This window comes from Trachypithecus francoisi, unplaced genomic scaffold, assembly GCF_009764315.1.
Source record: "Trachypithecus francoisi isolate TF-2019V2 unplaced genomic scaffold, Tfra_2.0 Lachesis_group3, whole genome shotgun sequence".
Lineage (NCBI taxonomy): Eukaryota > Metazoa > Chordata > Mammalia > Primates > Cercopithecidae > Trachypithecus > Trachypithecus francoisi.
In genome coordinates, this window is record NW_022681468.1 from 156836732 (window position 1) to 156853791 (window position 17060).

General features: G+C 39.6%; 1 protein-coding gene across 1 annotated transcript in view; it reads right to left on the minus strand.

Annotated features, from left to right (window-relative positions):
- Positions 1 to 17060, minus strand: part of RYR3 (ryanodine receptor 3) — a 396626-nt gene that overhangs the window by 320936 nt on the left and 58630 nt on the right. The window contains 5 exon segments of the mRNA XM_033190880.1: positions 2812 to 2905; positions 5637 to 5736; positions 7088 to 7200; positions 12893 to 12971; positions 15896 to 15970. Of these exon segments, the coding sequence (XP_033046771.1) occupies positions 2812 to 2905; positions 5637 to 5736; positions 7088 to 7200; positions 12893 to 12971; positions 15896 to 15970 (461 nt within the window).

The window sequence follows — 17060 nt, forward strand, 5'->3', positions numbered from 1 at the left end:
CTAGAAGGTGGGATTATAGAGGCTATTTCTCAATCTTTCTCTAATGTACATGTTATCGGGAAATGCCCAGTAAATATTAGAAAAGAAAATCCGATACTGCCTTCGAGTTCCTACACCCCAGGTGTGTCTGTACGAGGCCTAGAACAGAAATGATACTGCACCAACCTCCTAGCCACTTAGGAACATTTGCTAAGATTCTCACTGATGCTTCTCCTTCTCTAGTGGAAGCTGCAAGGATCCCTTCAGAAGAGGGTGAAGTGGCTCACCCAGGTCACAGGTGAAACAGTGCTGGAGCTGGAACTAGAAGATTCTCTATCCCTGACATCTGAAGGATTTGTGAAGGTTTGTTCTTCCCACCTGTGACATTTGGGCGGCCTGCTCCATTTAATCTCACAAGGTTACTGAGGTTGAAACAATTTGTTCTTGTTCTCTAAAACAATTCCAAGGAGAGGAGTAGAGTGGGCGGCAAGCTGAGGTGCTTTTGAAAGCTTGGCTGACAGCTTAGCCTTAGCTTCAATAGGTTAAGTAACTTATGCCAGGGTGTTTGACAAGCCAGAGGCAAAGCCAAGGATCAGAGCTCAAGATGTTAGATTGGGAGTCTTGGGTTTCCACTCTGGGTCGGAGTCTTTCCACATAGCTTGGCTGCTCTCAGGATTTATAGGGACGGAAAACGATTTCTTCTGGAGAGTCAGCACCATTGCAATGGAACACCTGCATGCCTCAGTAGCTGCTAGAATCTTTTAGTGTGCTGTTTCCTATTCTATCATGCTCCCCCAATTTTGATGTTCCTGGCCATGTTGGCCAGTTCTGAGGATTTACCTGACAATAGAAGACTAAGACAAGGCTTATCACTCACTTCACCTAGACATCCAATAACACCAAGGCATCCTGTTTTGATTGAGACTAGTTGATATAAAGATTCAAGTTCCACTGTGCTGAACAGCTGCTCACTTGCCCCAGTCTTAAACCCTTCATGCTTCCTTATAAAATCAGCCTTCTTATTTTTATGGATGAATTTTTTTCCAAAACACAAATTAGAGCCAATGAAATCCTGGGCTAAAGAAAGGCCACCTTCATGTTTATTTAAACGATAGCAAGCATGTCTGCTCGTGTGCCCATTGTGAAAACCCCTCTCCAGCTACTTCATTCTCCCCATCACATCCTTTCAAACACTTGCTGAGCCTTTCCTTCCAAGCAGAATTTTGCTGAATCACTTGACCAAAATGCCCACCAAATGACTAAGTGGCATAGTTTCTGCCCAGCTGTTTCTAATTTGGCTCTAATTTTTGATGACAGGTGTGTGCATGTGGGTGGGGGCATGCACATGGTAAATACTTCATTTTTTTCCCCAAATTTCCATCCTTAAAAGTAGAACAGGAATAGAGAGAATGAACTAGGAAAGTTCGGATGTATTCCATCTTAGATACAGACAATCCTGCAAAACTCACAAAAATCTCAGTTATTCATCCACCTGCAAACCTTCCCCTTGAGGCAGTAGAATATGATATCAAAGAGAGAGTAAATGGGCTATTATATAGTTTCAATATTGAATACAAGGCAAACCACAAGAGAACAGGATCACATGACAGGGTAGAGAATCCTTACTTCTAAGGAAAATCAGGTGGACCTAACTTCCCTATCAGAGGTAACTGTCAACTGCTGGCCCAGTGCCAGGGAGGTAGCAAGTGAATTTAGCATGGCACTTTACATAGGTCTGTGCTTTATGTGTCCCAGGCACCCTTCTGGGTCACATCTGGTTGCTATGAAGGGGTATTCAGAGTAGACAGCAAGTAGGAAGAGACTCAGAACTATAAGGGATACACATTGCCAATGGGTGCTTTCTAGGGTGCATAATAATAAATTCAAGCACATTGCTTCTGGTTGGGGGGAGGGTCCTTGAATACATCAAATACGGGAAATGGTCCCTGATGGAGAGTCAGCAGCTCTGGCTTCTACCCTTGCATCTGAAATCACCCAGTGTGTGACCTGTGGCAGGAACCTGACCTACATAGTCTCCAAGATGTGAAAACTTGTGAGCCTGTGTTTCTAATGAAGCAAAAGAAATGCAGTTGACAAGGATCCTGTAGGCATTACACAAAAGAAAAGAAAACATTGTCACCGGATCAGACTCACTGCTGTCCCAAATTCAATCTAGTTTGGATCTGAGGTTTGATTTTTTTTAAATATCAGATTTCTATAGTTACAAGGCCAAGCTTTTTATGTTCTGTTCCTTTGATGACAGAATACCAAAAAAAAACTCTTTAGTATGCATTTAAGTCTTGGATTCATATCCTCCATCTCATGGTTTTGAAATTGTGAAAAGCATTCATGAAGGGGTCAAGTATGAGGACAAGAACACATTGTCCTCAGCACAGCGCCCTCTAAATGCACCCGTGGCACCGCCCCCTGCTAAATCCAGCTCCAGCTGGACATCAGTTTCTCTAATGCTATTTAGTGATAAAACCAAATCAATGAAGTCCACCTTATTTACTTAGCACATGAAATGGGAATAGAGATGATCTGTCTTTGAAGAGTCTGGTGAATAATTTGTTTAAGTGCAGAGCCGAAGAAAATGAAGGGATCTGGAAGCACTACAGAACCTCCTAAGTACAGCGTGTGTACAGAGCTCCTCCCGTAAGCAAGCTGAACCGCCATTCCTGTTTTACAAACTGGAACCCATGGCTGGAGGAATGTTTGTCAATTGACCGACATGTACAGAGTTCCTAGGTGGCTAAATACAAATGTAAACTCTTTAGTTTGAGTCACTTGAGACTGGAAACAGCTAGGGGAAGAATGAAGCTATTGACTTACCTGTGCTGGGAATCATTCTGGTCTGTAGATGGTATCGTCAGACACTCATCATGACCATGGAAAAGACGTACTACATGCCCACCAAGTAGGTATCCTGTAAGAGAATTATATTCTACTGTGAATGATGGCAAGTTTTCATTCAACTCTTCATTAGAGAATGGCATATTTAAAAAGGGTAAATTCACACAGGTCTGGGCCAGTTACAGAAAATACCGAGAGAGACACATTTTGATAACTACATATTCCATGAATGCAGGCCTCAGGCAGAGAAGACAGGAAAGTCAAAATGATTCTAAAGTTGAAAGTGAAATAGGGCTTCAGAGGTAAGCCAGTCCAACATCAAAAGGTAAGGTGAAAATAGCGTGCCAATCGATATAATTAAAAATCAAAAGGAAAATTAAGTTGCTAATGTTAGGAGTTTCCAGTTACTTAGGATGTAAATACACCCAATACCAAATTGCTGGATAAATATCCACAATCTCACTGTGTATACTTTGCAAAAAAATCCAAATCGTGGGAAAGAAAAATGCTGAGAAAGGGGTAGCAGACCATTCTTAAGACCCTTTAGGAGAAGGCAACATTCAAATACATTTAACAAACAGATCAAATCTGGTTGCTACTCCTACAGCACGAAGGGAAAACAGAATTACTCTCTAACATCCCTGAGTGAACAAGTGTAGATGCTTTTATCAACAAATACTTAGCCTTCAGAATAAGAAAGGAATCTCAATAGTCATGGAGTTCAGAGATGGAAAGGAAACAATGAACTTCAAGGACACGATGATCCATTTGTCTTCAAATAAATGCTGAGCCTTAATTCAAAGAACATAGTAGGAGGAGAGGGGCTCCAGTCCGAGCTTTACCTGGCACCAAGAAATGGGATTTGTTATTCCTCTGAATTAAGAAATTCTCCAGGCTAGTCTGTTCTCAGGAAACATATGAACTTAATATACCCAATGTCTGTGTCAGAATTTTTAAAGGAAAAGAAATCACATAATTAGATCACTTTAGGGGCTGTCTTCAACTATTTTGGGTGCTGGATTAAAACAGTAAGAATGAGCAATCATGCCAGAGGAGAAAAGGGTATTATTAGTGAATTTTGTATAGTGACAGTCTGATATGAGTTCAGTTTTCTCACCTAGACAAGGCAAGGTTTTCTAAAATTCCCTCAAATATTCCAAAGTCTCCTTCCAATTTTCCTGTATCTTTTTGTACTGATATTCTGAGTTATAACCTTCTTTGCATTAAAAATGACTCATGATACATTATAGGGGGATTCTTAATAGCTAATTTATTTAGAAAATTAAAGCCCTCCATGACCAAGCTCTTGATTAAGCTCTTGTTCATCTCATGATGGAGAGGCCATGCCCTATTTGGAGTTTATCCTTTACAGTTCTTGGGCTCCTTCAATCAATATATCCTACTCACATAGAGAACACTGCCAAGTGCTGGTGCATCACGACTTTTCTTAATTGAAATCTATCAGGGCCATAGTCAGGAAAGCAGCATCATGATGAAGATCACTTACGTTCTTAAGGGCTGAAGTGGGTTTCTCACCAGTGGATGCTGGAAGGACATTTTTCTACAGAGCCAGATGACTCAAGTGATGAGTTATCCAGACTATATTACAAGGGCACTCAACATTTCTGTAAGGACCTTTTGACATGATTTGCAAACATGCCTTAATTAATCTCTACAAGCCCTCTGTTGGGACCAGGAAATAATTTTATTCCTATGGTGAAAATAAAAAATTCAACATGGAGAAGATTGAGCCAAAACGTTCTTGGGAAAGACTTAAACCCAGAGCTTCCTGATTCTTAATAGAAAGGGATTGACTGACAATAGACTTATGAGGGTGGGTTACTTTTGGCACAAAGGAAGAGGGCTAAACACATCCTACCTTTTAAAGCCTTCCACATGTTGCCAAAAGAGTTAAGAATTTGTCTTTTCCTGAGTATTCAGTTTAACTATCATGTATTCCAAAACTGGGGTATCACCTTGGCAACTCTGTTTTCCTTCTTTTTTCAAACATCACAGCATAGAAGGACATTCCCAGTTTGAAAGTACTAGACTTTAATAGGGCTAAAGCCTGTGATGAGTATTTTTTAAAATTCTGATCTTGCTATAATGTGCCAAAATGTAACACAAAAGCCCGTAGGTCACTGACATTTGATTATTCTTCTCAGCTGTGGTATTACCTATCCGTGAGGTAAGGCCTGTATATTTATTACGCAACTTGAAAGGTGTGTTGACTTTGCCCGATTCTGTGAAATAATATATGTTGAACAACGTTGGATGACTTTATTTCCAAGGGAAAAATAATTTCACCTCTTATGTTAAAATGGCCTTCCATAAATACAAGTAAAAACAAATGACCAAACACTTTTATGATAGAGTAAGTGCTCCACCTGCATGGAGAGACGCATAGGGAGAAATACAAACAATGTCACCTTCTTGGCAAATAATCTCTTCTAAAACTGAAGGTGCTGAGGTCTTTATACTTACAACCACTAAGCAAAAATAAAAATGTGGAAACTCAGAGAGAGAGCAAAGGTGCATATCCAAGTCCTGAATATATGTAGTGCTAAAATAATAGTGGGCTGCAAGGGATTAAAAAAATAAGTTCAGGGATGCTCATGTAACTGGAAGTTAGGATAGAAAATAATCTGTACCAAATTCAGAGAAAGAAACTCAAGTGAGCTAAAATCAGGCTACCTGTGTACCAAGACATTCAGGTGAGATCTGGGAAGTAGCAGAAAACATCAATGTATACAGTACAAGAGAGACAGGCAGGCTCAGGGCTAAATGCATATAAAGAAGCACACCTTCTTCGATGCTACTTCCTGAGCACGTAGGATGTACATTCCAGAGTGTCTGCATAAAGGAGGCATCCACTTGTATGTTACCATTTGATACTGAGAGATGCTGCAGCAGAAACAGAAACAAGACATCTTTTAAATCACCAGTCCAGTACTGACAGAAACAGCTCACCTAGAACTTCAAGGATTAAATTAAACAGCCTTACTGTCATCTGGCTCTTCCTATACAGCCTGTGGGAGATTTCTCCACCTGATCTAGAAGCAGCTTCAAAGTGGGACACTTTATTCTGGGGTGAGGAATTATTCAGCTACAGAGATGGCAGACATGTGTTGACTTCATCCCCTCAGCTGGAGCTGATTCAACACCAACTCATAAAATGTCCATTCTTTGTAGGATAAGATAACTCGCAAATGGGAAAAATTACCCAACATTTGGCCTAGGCAAAGTAAAATCTGCCCACAGATTTAACTTCAGTTGGCTCCGTGAGAAGCTTCTCTGACGTTTCTCTCATCTTCAGGCATCCCCACCCCCAGCCAAGTGCCTGATACAAATGGTGCTTTTCTATTACCCATCCCCAGCTGCAAAATCTCACCAGCATCTTCCACTCTCTGCAATACCCCATATCCCGAAACACTGTACATTTCTTTCTTTCTCCAACATAAACTTATTTTCCTGGATTCCAACCTTTCTTGTTCTTTCCCTAAACAAGAGCTAAACAATGTAATAAATTCAGAATAATGGGAGTTAATGTGCCAATAGTGCTTGGAGCATTTTAACAGTCTGCTGGACACAGCACCATAATCTAAAAGAATAACAGATTAGTTCCAGGCACCATGATCATGTGGCAGGGGAGGGTATTTAATCATCCCTCAGGTACAGTTAACTATTGAACAACAAGGGTTTGAATTACACAGGTCCACTTATACATGGATTTTCTTCCGCCTCTACCGCCTGAGACAGCAAGATCAACCCCTCCTTTTTCTTCTCTTTCTCCTATTCAATGTGAAGATGACAAGGATGAAGATCTTTAGGATGATCCACTTTAGATAGTATATATACTTTCTCTTCCCTATGATTTCCTTAACATTTTCTTACTTTATTGTAAGAATGCAATACATAATACGTATGTCATATAAAATATGCTTTAGCAGGCTATTTACATTATCAGTAAGGTTTCCCATCAAAAGTAGGCTACTTCCTATCAAAACTAGGCTATTTCCCATCAAAAGTAGGCTATTTCCTATCAAAAGTTAAGTTTTTAGGAGCCAAAAGCTATACTAATTTTTTATTGTGCAGGGGTCAGCATCCCTAATCCCTACATTCTTTAAGGGTCAACTCTGTATGTGTAAAAGCATCTTATTCTATCGAACCTGCTGTGGCTCAGTTCTTCATGGACATCTATCCCTAAAGGAAAAATTTCTGAAAACAAAAGACTCTTGTATTATGAGGTACTTACGAGGTATCTTTCAGAGGACACACTGACGAGGATGAGGTCATCGCCAATTCTAACTTTCTCTCCTTCGGACCTCTGTTTGGAAGCAGGATGTATAGTCCACCAACAGGCTTCTCCTACATGAAGGCTCTGCAAGTTAGTCATTGCTTCACAGAAGCTAGTGTCCCTAATTTTGCCCCTTGTTCTCCTTCCTCCTAGGACAACCCTACACGTGCACACAACAAGTACATACTCCAGACCTCAACTTCTATTGGTCTCTAACCGTTCCAGACAGCCCCCCATCTGCTCTTGACTATGTCTGTCATTTTCATTTTCCCTAGAGACAGAAAAACACTGTTTGGAAAAGAGTATTAGAGGCCAGAAACTGTAGTGGCCTTCCAGTATTTTTAATGCAAATAGGAAAAATGCTTTTCATAGTCTTTCAAATTTCTGTTTTAAGAATTGACTCCAATCAAGAGCACCAAAAATAAATAAATAAATAAATAGAATCGATTTCATTGGTCTACTGAACACTTATACGCTTTCATCTTTGTCTTCCCCTTTCCTCGGGGAATTTTTTAAAAAGGCTTATATCTGCAAGGACTCAGACAATAAGTGAGCAGTTGATAGAAAAGAAGATAAACTGATATTTTGGAAAAAGGAAAGCAGGTGGATGCTTTTAGCCAATGAAAAGTTAAAATCCAGGTCTCTGAGTAAGAAAATGGAGAAGAAGAAACCATCAATGAAAAGCCAATTCCTGCTGCAGAATCTCAAGAATGTCCTTGAAACTGGAAGTACCAGCTACCAGCGAAGGCAGAAAATGGGTTGTAAACAGGACTGGTGGAAAGCTTTAAAAGGACATTCAAATCCCTGATTCCTTTCCCTGCCCTGCACAGCCAGAAGACCTGTCCTCCTCCACACTATAGAAGATTAGAAGTTTAATCTATGGAAAAGCAAACTACCAAGGGTCTGGTTTTGGAAATACCAGACATTGTCAAACAAAGAAGTAGAGTCTTGCTAAAAACAGAATTCAAACTTTATACCCTGATTAGTAAAACCCCAGCTCCTTTCCCTCCCACCCTCCACCCAGATTTGAGGATCACTCTTTAGGGAAGCCAAACTAGCTAAGATAAAACATACTGTGGTTTGAGGTCACCAGTGAAATGCTCAGTTCTCTGCCAGATGACCTAAAAGTGAGGCTTAACAGATGACAAGCCCCAGTCAGCTTCTAGTCAGCTTTTACCGCCTTGATCAGAACACGAATGCAGACCAAGGACCACCTGACAACTGAGGAAGGTCTCTAACAGGAACTACAAAAATGAAGCGAAAAGAGAAGAAAGGGACTTGGAGAAAACGAAGATTACAGAGAACAAAAGAAAACTTAAAAAATCTTATAATTAATAACCTCAGAGATAAGAAGTTAACATTCATGAAACAGTTATATTAGCATCTATGAAGGATCCCTTCCAAGGAAAAGAAAAACATTCATTTATCCCAGAAAAACAAAAAAAGAAGAAGGTTGTAAGATAAAGCTGAAAAATTATTCCAGAAGGAAGGAAGACAAAAAACAGATTAGAAGTATCAAAAAACCAACCTAGAGGAATTCCAGAGAGCAAGAACTGAAAAAGACAGAGAGAGGAAATTAACAAAGAAATACTATTAAAGTTTTTTCAAAGCTGAAAAATGAGCTTTTCCAGATTGAAAGAACCTACAGAGTCCCTAACACAGTAGAGATTAGAAACCACTCGAAGGTGCATTCCCGTGAGATGTCAGAACAGAAAGAGGCCACGCCAAGACACATCTCTGTGGAATTTCAGACACCAGGGCGGAAGAGACGCTCTTAGCTGCTTTCAGAAAATAAAAACAAGTCACACACAAAGGATAAGAAATCAGAATGTAGACTTCTCAACAGTCAGACCATTGGCTAGTAGAAAGCCTTCAGGAAGCTGAGGAAAAAAATATTTCCAATATAGAATCACAGTAAAGTGTGCATGACGTGTGAAGCTGTAATTAGGAAATTTTCAGACAAAAATTTAATCCACATGCATCTTTTCTGTAAAAGTTACTAGATAATGTGCTCCACCAAAGTGAGGTGGTAAACCAAGAAGGCAAGCAAGCAAACAAACAAACAAACAAACACCAACCAATCCTATAAGATCTAATAAACATGGAATCTAGGGCAAGGCAACAGAAATTCCCTAGATGATGGCTGACGTTTCTAAGAAGATGAAACAGAGAACAGATCATGTGATCGAATCTAGCTAGAGATTTTCAGTTCTATACGAAAGTTTGAAAACGAATAAATGATTGCGTCGCAAAAAATTCAGCAAACAAATGAGGCAGTTATTAACTATCAGAAAACCCCAAAGTAATACAATAAATTACCTGGTCAGAATATATTATGTGGCTCATTTGTAAATAAAAGTTACAGTTATAGCAGTGGAAGTAGTTAATATTGATTTGACAATTAAATAAAATAGATGAAAATCTATTGGAAGGATGGGAAGACAAGACACGGAAGAGTGGAAGACAAGACAGGGAAGAGTGAAATAAAAGCAAAATTAGTATCAGGACGTCAATAGTTAATGCATAATCTAGAAATAATTTTAAAAAGCATTGTATTAATATGTATATTACAAACAAGTGGTAAACAATACTAAAAGAGCTGAAAGTAGATGCCCCAGAGAGGCAGGCATCCAGAGGAAGGAGGGCAGGAGACTGGTGTTTACAATAAGCTCAGAAGCACTAACTATTTCTCACTTTAATCTATGTGTATTACTTCAATTAAACTAAACATGACATGACAAAGATGTTGAGCTCTACATTTGAAGGGGAAAATGTTGTATGCATCCTTAATGTTCTCTGAGGACCACCAAAGGGTGTCCAGGATGAAGGGGGTCCTGAAGAGGAACACACACAAAGAGTATTTTGTTTCCCTGCCCTCTCCCATGCTCTGGAACCAGGGATAGAGCTGGCCCTGAAGCAACGGGATGGGCCAGTCCACGGCCCTAAAATACAAAATAACACTTTTAGTGTGGGTATGTGTTAAACATGTATTTCCTCCTAAGTCTAAATTCTAAAGCTATGCCTAAACCCTAAAAACAAAGCAATTAAACAACTTTAAAAGGAGACCAGAATACATTTAAGTAATTTTACCCAAAATCAAGGATAAAATGATCATCAATTCTGTGTTAAGTGTGTGAATGTACAATTCAATGTGTTGGGGGAAAATGCCAGAATTGTTCAAGAAACTGCTCCCAAACTTTCTCCTCATATTCTCCTGTAGTTTCAATTCCACTACTGGGCAGTTTCCTTGTTTACAACTCTGAAGGGGTTTCTGAGCCAGAAGTGCATTCAAAGAACTAGCCAGACAGGAACAGGGTACCGTTCTGTGGGATTCCGTGTGAACGTCCTCCTGCAGTGAGGAGAATCTCCAGGTAATGCTGAACCTCATCTGAGTTGGAGGTGCATCCTCCTTGTCCCTCACAAACCCAGCTAGCTTTCTTCAAGGAGAATAGCACATGAATTTGGGTGAGAGAGGCAAAACAAACCTAAGTTATTTTAGGCTCTAGGTTTTCATGAAGACCTAGTCAAGCCTATTCTCCCTATCTTCTGCCACAGGTAGCTTCTCATCAGCCAACTTGAAGCCTTTTCTCCGTTTTCTGCCACAGGTAGCTTCTCATCAGCTAGCCTGAACTTGGGTTAATTCTATGTGTTTGCCTCGTCTGTGAACAGAATTCACACCTAGTCTGATTTTAGAAATTTTTACAAACTGCTGAAAAGAGTAATATTGTCTGCTGTGGTTTCCCTTTATTTTTATTAAAGGCTTCTCTGAACACTTGACTAGAAAGTGGTGCTTCTCAATTTCTTTCCAATCTTGAAACGTATATTTTACTGATACAAACACAGTGACCATATTTGACTTTACTGATTATATTCTTCAGGATTGACAGTTGGTCTATATTTAGAAAGAAGTGTATAGTCAGAGTGGGGCACTTCACTCACTTCGTAATTTTCAGCAAGGTTGACAACACCTTAGAGGAAATCATATTTTAAGACTAACACTTTGGCTGAAAACAAAGAAACTTTAAATCAAATTCAAATCTAATCTTATTTTAGGAAAAAAACCTATAATGGGCAAAGGCAGGGTCACTTTTTTGCTTAGTACAAAAACAGGAAGAGGAGGAAAAGAGAAAGAGGTTCCCTCAGGCACTCTTAGGACACCATTGTGCAAGACGCGGAAACAGCAGGTACACAAGGTTTGGATGCTGGATTTTTTTTTTCTAGTTCTATAAAAGGAGACAACCTGGATCCTTCCATTATGAACTGACCTAGCTGTAGAACAATAACATAGACTTTTGTCTTTCTTTGGCTACCCAACATTGGAACCCTCTTCCTATTTAAGGGAGAATGTCATATTATAGACTGTATTCAAATTAGACTTTTCCCGTAGTGTGTTCTAACCTGTTTTCTCTTCCTTGGTCTCTGTTCCTAACCAATTTTCAAGCCTGAGGCCCCAGATTTAATGCAGGCTCTACCCAGCATCCTTCTAGTAAGTTCTTATTCTTACTGAGTTAACCTGAATCAAGTTCTGTCGTTTGCAACAAAGAATCCTGTTTGGTACCTAGTCCAACCTCTAAATGAAGCAGAAATTCCATATGTAATGCCCTTGACAGATGGTCAGATTGTTAATGAATATTTTTAGCCACAGGGAGCACCCTACATCCCAAGGCCAGCTGTTCTTCTGCTCATTAATTGCAGATGTTCCAAAGTAGTTTTCATAATTGACGTGAAATGTGCCTCCTTTCAACTCCTACCCACTGCTCTGCTGGTCTTTGGAAGAACCCCAGCAAGTCAGCATCTTGTTTGATACTATAACTTTGAATATCTGTAGATTGTTATCTTAGTCCTCTGTTCTTTATTTCTGGTTTCCAGTGAGAACCTGTGTCATCCTGGTCAGCATCTTCAGCACCCACCTCTTGATTGTCAGTATTTTTGACTATACTAAAAACAAAATAATCCAGTGGTTCCCAAAGTATATGATGTATATCACTGGTGGGAGGCAATTAAACGACATTGACAAATATAGTGAGAAATTTGTTTTCATTTTTACTATCCTTTTAAGCCTTCTGATGCTTTCAAATAAAGTTTTACATTTGGAACTAGTGTACCATTAACACGTTATAATATTTGTCAACATCTCTTCAATTACTTAATGACATGGTTTCCTTCTCATTATTTTACTTTTATGGCAAGCAAAAACAGGTTATACTTATAGTAATAAGTTTTGTCTGTAAAATTTTAAGTACAAAAGTAAATTTAAATAAAATCATAAAGTAAATGATATTGAAAAGGATACAGTGGAATGGCAAAATCATAATTATAAACAACTAACATTTGGAAAACACTACTTTAGACATAGCCTGTTCATTGCAGAGCAAAATAGGACTACTCCTTTGATCTAGACACTATATTTCATTATTTAAGTGTTTATTATGCTACCTTTATTTTTTGGCAGTCATTTAGTATCATTGGTTCTTATCAAGAATGACTTGTTCACTTACTTTCAGTACCTAACAATGTGAAAGAATTGTTATTCTTTGAGATTCTGGCTGACTGTGGTTAAAACATTATGTTCGCCTTCATTCCTAGTTTCTGTGTTTCCATTACACATCTTTTCTCTAGTCCATTATTCTGCAATTTTGTTAGACCTATTTCTTCACCAGTTTGGTTTGGAATCCCAAATGAGTAACACATTCAGGGTCCTTCTCAAAAGCCCTTAGCCCAAGACCCCCACTGAACTCAAGAAACCTGGGAATGTTGACTCACCTGTGGCATTTTCCCGTAGACCTACATCAAAGGCAAGTTTGTCTGTCTGGGATCTTGATGTAGTCAAGCATGTTAGATACTGTGAAAGAAGAGTGAATACTAGTGAAGTCACACTCTTCCATTAGGTCTTGGTATCTTACCACTAGTTAGCTTCCAGTTAAGTTCAGCAGTGAGCTACTGTGAAGAGAGCTCTATTTATCTTGCTCATTGGAAAGTTAATTGGTACATGCCTTAATACAATATTTTCATTTTTAATTATTCTTCCTATTACTTTTAGAGTCAGGGTCTCATTCTGTTGCCCAGGCTGGAGTGCAGTGACATAATCCTAGCTCACCGCAGCCTCAAACTCCTGGGCTCAAGCAATCTTCCTACTTCAGCCTCCCAAGTAGCCAGGACTACAGGTGTGTGCCACCATGCCCAGCTAATTAAAATAAATTTTGTGGAGATGTGGTCTAGCTATGTTTCCCAGGTTGGTCTTGAACTCCTGGCTTCAAGTGATCCTCCTGCCTTGGCCTCCCAAAGTGTTGAGATTACACGTGTGAACCACCTTATGCCCAGCTGAAAATACTTTTACAATACACATAAAACCTCAAACATGCTCTTATCTGATGACTCAGTGGTTTAATGTATAGAACTATATGTTACCGAAATGAGTTAGAAATATTCAAGATGTTGAGAAACTTTTTTTTTTTTTTTTTTTTTTGAGACGGAGTCTCGCTCTGTCGCCCAGGCTGGAGTGCAGTGGCCGGATCTCAGCTCACTGCAAGCTCCGCCTCCCGGGTTTACGCCATTCTCTCGCCTCAGCCTCCCGAGTAGCTGGGACTACAGGCGCCCGCCACCTCGCCCGGCTAGTTTTTTGTATTTTTTAGTAGAGACGGGGTTTCACTGTGTTAGCCAGGATGGTCTCGATCTCCTGACCTCGTGATCCGCCCGTCTCGGCCTCCCAAAGTGCTGGGATTACAGGCTTGAGCCACCGCGCCCGGCCGAGAAACTTTTAAATTAGGAACAATACAAATGGAACATAAATGATCAACAATAATAAAAAGCTAGATAACCTTTGATACTTCTATTTTATATAATATTACATTATTAAGAGTATTTATCAAGAGTGTTTAATAGCCTGGAACATTGTTTACAGTACATTGAGCTAAAAAGTAATATATAAAATGTACATTTATGAGTTAACATGTACCCAAAAAATTTAAATGTGTAGCAACCAGACTAAAAGGAATTACACAAAAATGAAACAGAAGTTGATTTTGGATAGTGTCGGGGGCCATGAATGACTCTCCCACTTCTATTTTTGGTTTTTCAAATTTTCTAGGAGCTTTAAAGCTTCTCAAAATAATGGGTTTTTTTTTTCTTATTATAAAGATACATGGGCAGGTAAAACTTAAAAATGATTGTTAAACTAACTTAATAAAGAATCCCATGGCCTCTTTCACTGATGGGCACAGCAGCTCATCTTAGAATTAGACTGAGAGGCAGGTAAGCTCTTGGGATGTGCTTTCTGAGCCACAGTTCTAATTCTCTGCAAGAGGAAGATGGAAAATCATTGCAACGTACAAAGTCGTATCTTACAGGCTTTATTCCCATAGCTGTGCTTAAAAGGAGCTCACCAGTAGAGAGTATATGTTCACTGTGAGTAGAACTTTTTTTAGGAGAGGTAAACTTAATGATAAATAATGCAAGTCTTTGTGTCACTACCAGGATATTAGCCTGTTTGTGAAGCCATAGAAGTATGCTTTTGAAGTTCTGTTTATTACATTTAAGTCAAGAGAAGTGTTGGAGTTTTATTTACCCTATAGATAAATATCAGATTCTGGAAGATAGTATCACCTGTCAATTCCAGATATTATCAGGGTTCAAAAGTTTCCCTACTCTCAATAACGTCTCCATCTCCTACTTGGATACACTTCCATTTGGCCATTTTTGTTTTTCGTCTTTTGCCATGAAGGACTACAGCAGACGAATGTTCAGGCTGAAAAGGTCAGCTTCTCACCAGTGCTCAGAAAAAAAAAAATGCTGCAGCAAATGAATTATTTAAGAGGCAGCTGTTGCTCCTGTTGTCAGTTTGATAGTTCAAGCCTTGAGATGAACTTTGCATCATGCCGCTGGTGTAAATGTGTGGAAATACTCTTGAATTAATGTATCAGTTTTCCACTAGGGCTAAAGGAAAATGACAAGGCTTCCTTATACTGAAAGAAAGTGAGGATGATACACTATTGGTGTGGCATATATTATACTTGATTGAGTAATAATATTCTCCTTAATACTCCCTGCAAAAACGACAATATCTGTATTTTAAAATATTATAAAATTATAATTTTTTGGTAAATTATAAATAACTCATATTTATTTAAAATGTAGCAATTTTTTCAAGTTACATTGAGGCATCATCCTTCTGTCAATTCTGGTTCTAGATCTCTGATTAGTAATAGCCATGCAAGCTTTCTGTGACTACCTTGCCTCTTGTCTTCCTCCTGTCTCTGAATTAGCATAAAACCTGCAAGTTCTCCCAGGACTGAAAACAGTGAGTATCATTCTATTTCTCTTAGATAGGTAAAGGAGGAGAACTGTCACAAAATTTCCATTTTATTGGTTTTTCTTCTATACTGGTTATCCTTGTATACTAAAGAGATCTGTTACTCCATAAGCCATTTGATCACTCGTCAACTCAACAAATATTTATTGAGCATCTAGTATATCAAAACACTGTATTTGGTGGGGTTATAGGTTTAGCAAAATAAAAAAGATACATGGCCCTGTACCTCATGGAGTTGGAGGTGGGGTATCAGACATTGATGAAACAAAAAACATAATTGCAATTATTGCAAATTGAGGTAGGTCATATGAAGGAAATGTCAAGAGGATAATGTGCTAAAATTAGTTATGTTCTAATTGTTCCTGCTGTTAGGTTGTTATTGCTGGCTTCTTGTACTTCTCCCCTCTTCAGTTTTCCCTCCTCCTTGAATGATGAGAGTGGACACCAGAGCTGCTTACCATTCCGCTGAAAGAGTGCCTCAGGAGAATTGCATGGCCATATAACAGGGTCCTGTGGCCACCTCCTTGTGCTGCCTGTGGGAATGAGGAAGAATAAGGTCAGCACGGGGCAGTTGTGGCTTCTCTGGAAGCCAAGCAGCACAACAATTCTGGGAGACAGACTACCAGGAAAAGACCCACTGCAAAGCTCCTAAGGAATTCATTCCAGAAGCAAGTGGCCGGTCTACGGGCAGAAAGAGACGTGTGGCCACAGCCATGCAACATCCTTGGGAGAGGGTGTGTGGGGACAAATCTATTCCCAGAAATGGCCTCTGCCCAGGATCAGCAGAAACCCAGAGCTGTTCTACCAGAGAAGCATGTAAATGACACAGGTACTGCTTACCTTCCTTTGAAACTTCTCAGAAGCGTTCAGAGTGAGAGAGAGAAACAAATGTGATGTAGCCATAGCCTAACAACACAAAGGCAGCATGGCAGGCAGGCACATGGTCACATTCTGTGCCATGCAGTCTTTTCCCTTCGAGGCACTTAGGCCTTCTGCCCACTCCCTTAAATGGGTCCTTCTTACACAGATCTCACCAACGAGAGATGGCTCTGAAATCCAGGACTTTAAAAGGGTAACCAGTTACGCAGAAATAGATCCTTCAGGTGAGAGACCATCTAGGTATCTTCTCTGCCTCACCAGGCAGCTCCACTTTGGCTATTTGCTCAGTGGCTGCCCAAACAGTGGGAGAGGGAGGCATGAGAGGGAGAGATGGCCCAACATAAAGCCAATGGTGTCTGTTTCTTATTCTTTCCCTGAATCTGATTCACACGTCACCAGGCTGAACTGAACAGTACATGATAGGAGACAAAACTGTGATTTATTATAGTTAGAGGTGGGTAGGTCGCATAGAAAACGGAAATCTACAGAAAATTCTAGGATTTTGTGGCATCAACATTTCCAACTTCTCACCTAAGTATCATCATGCTAACCAGCAATAAAGTTTTTGATCACACACTCCTTCTAGGAGAAAATATTTGAGCATAGGCCCTCCCCTCCCCAAACATGCACAGAAAGAGAATCCAAAGCTTGAGATAAAAATTAATTATGAAGATAATTCTAGCATTTTTCTTCAAGGACACCTCTTATGCAGTCCATTTTATTCAGAGCTACAGACTGGCAGCC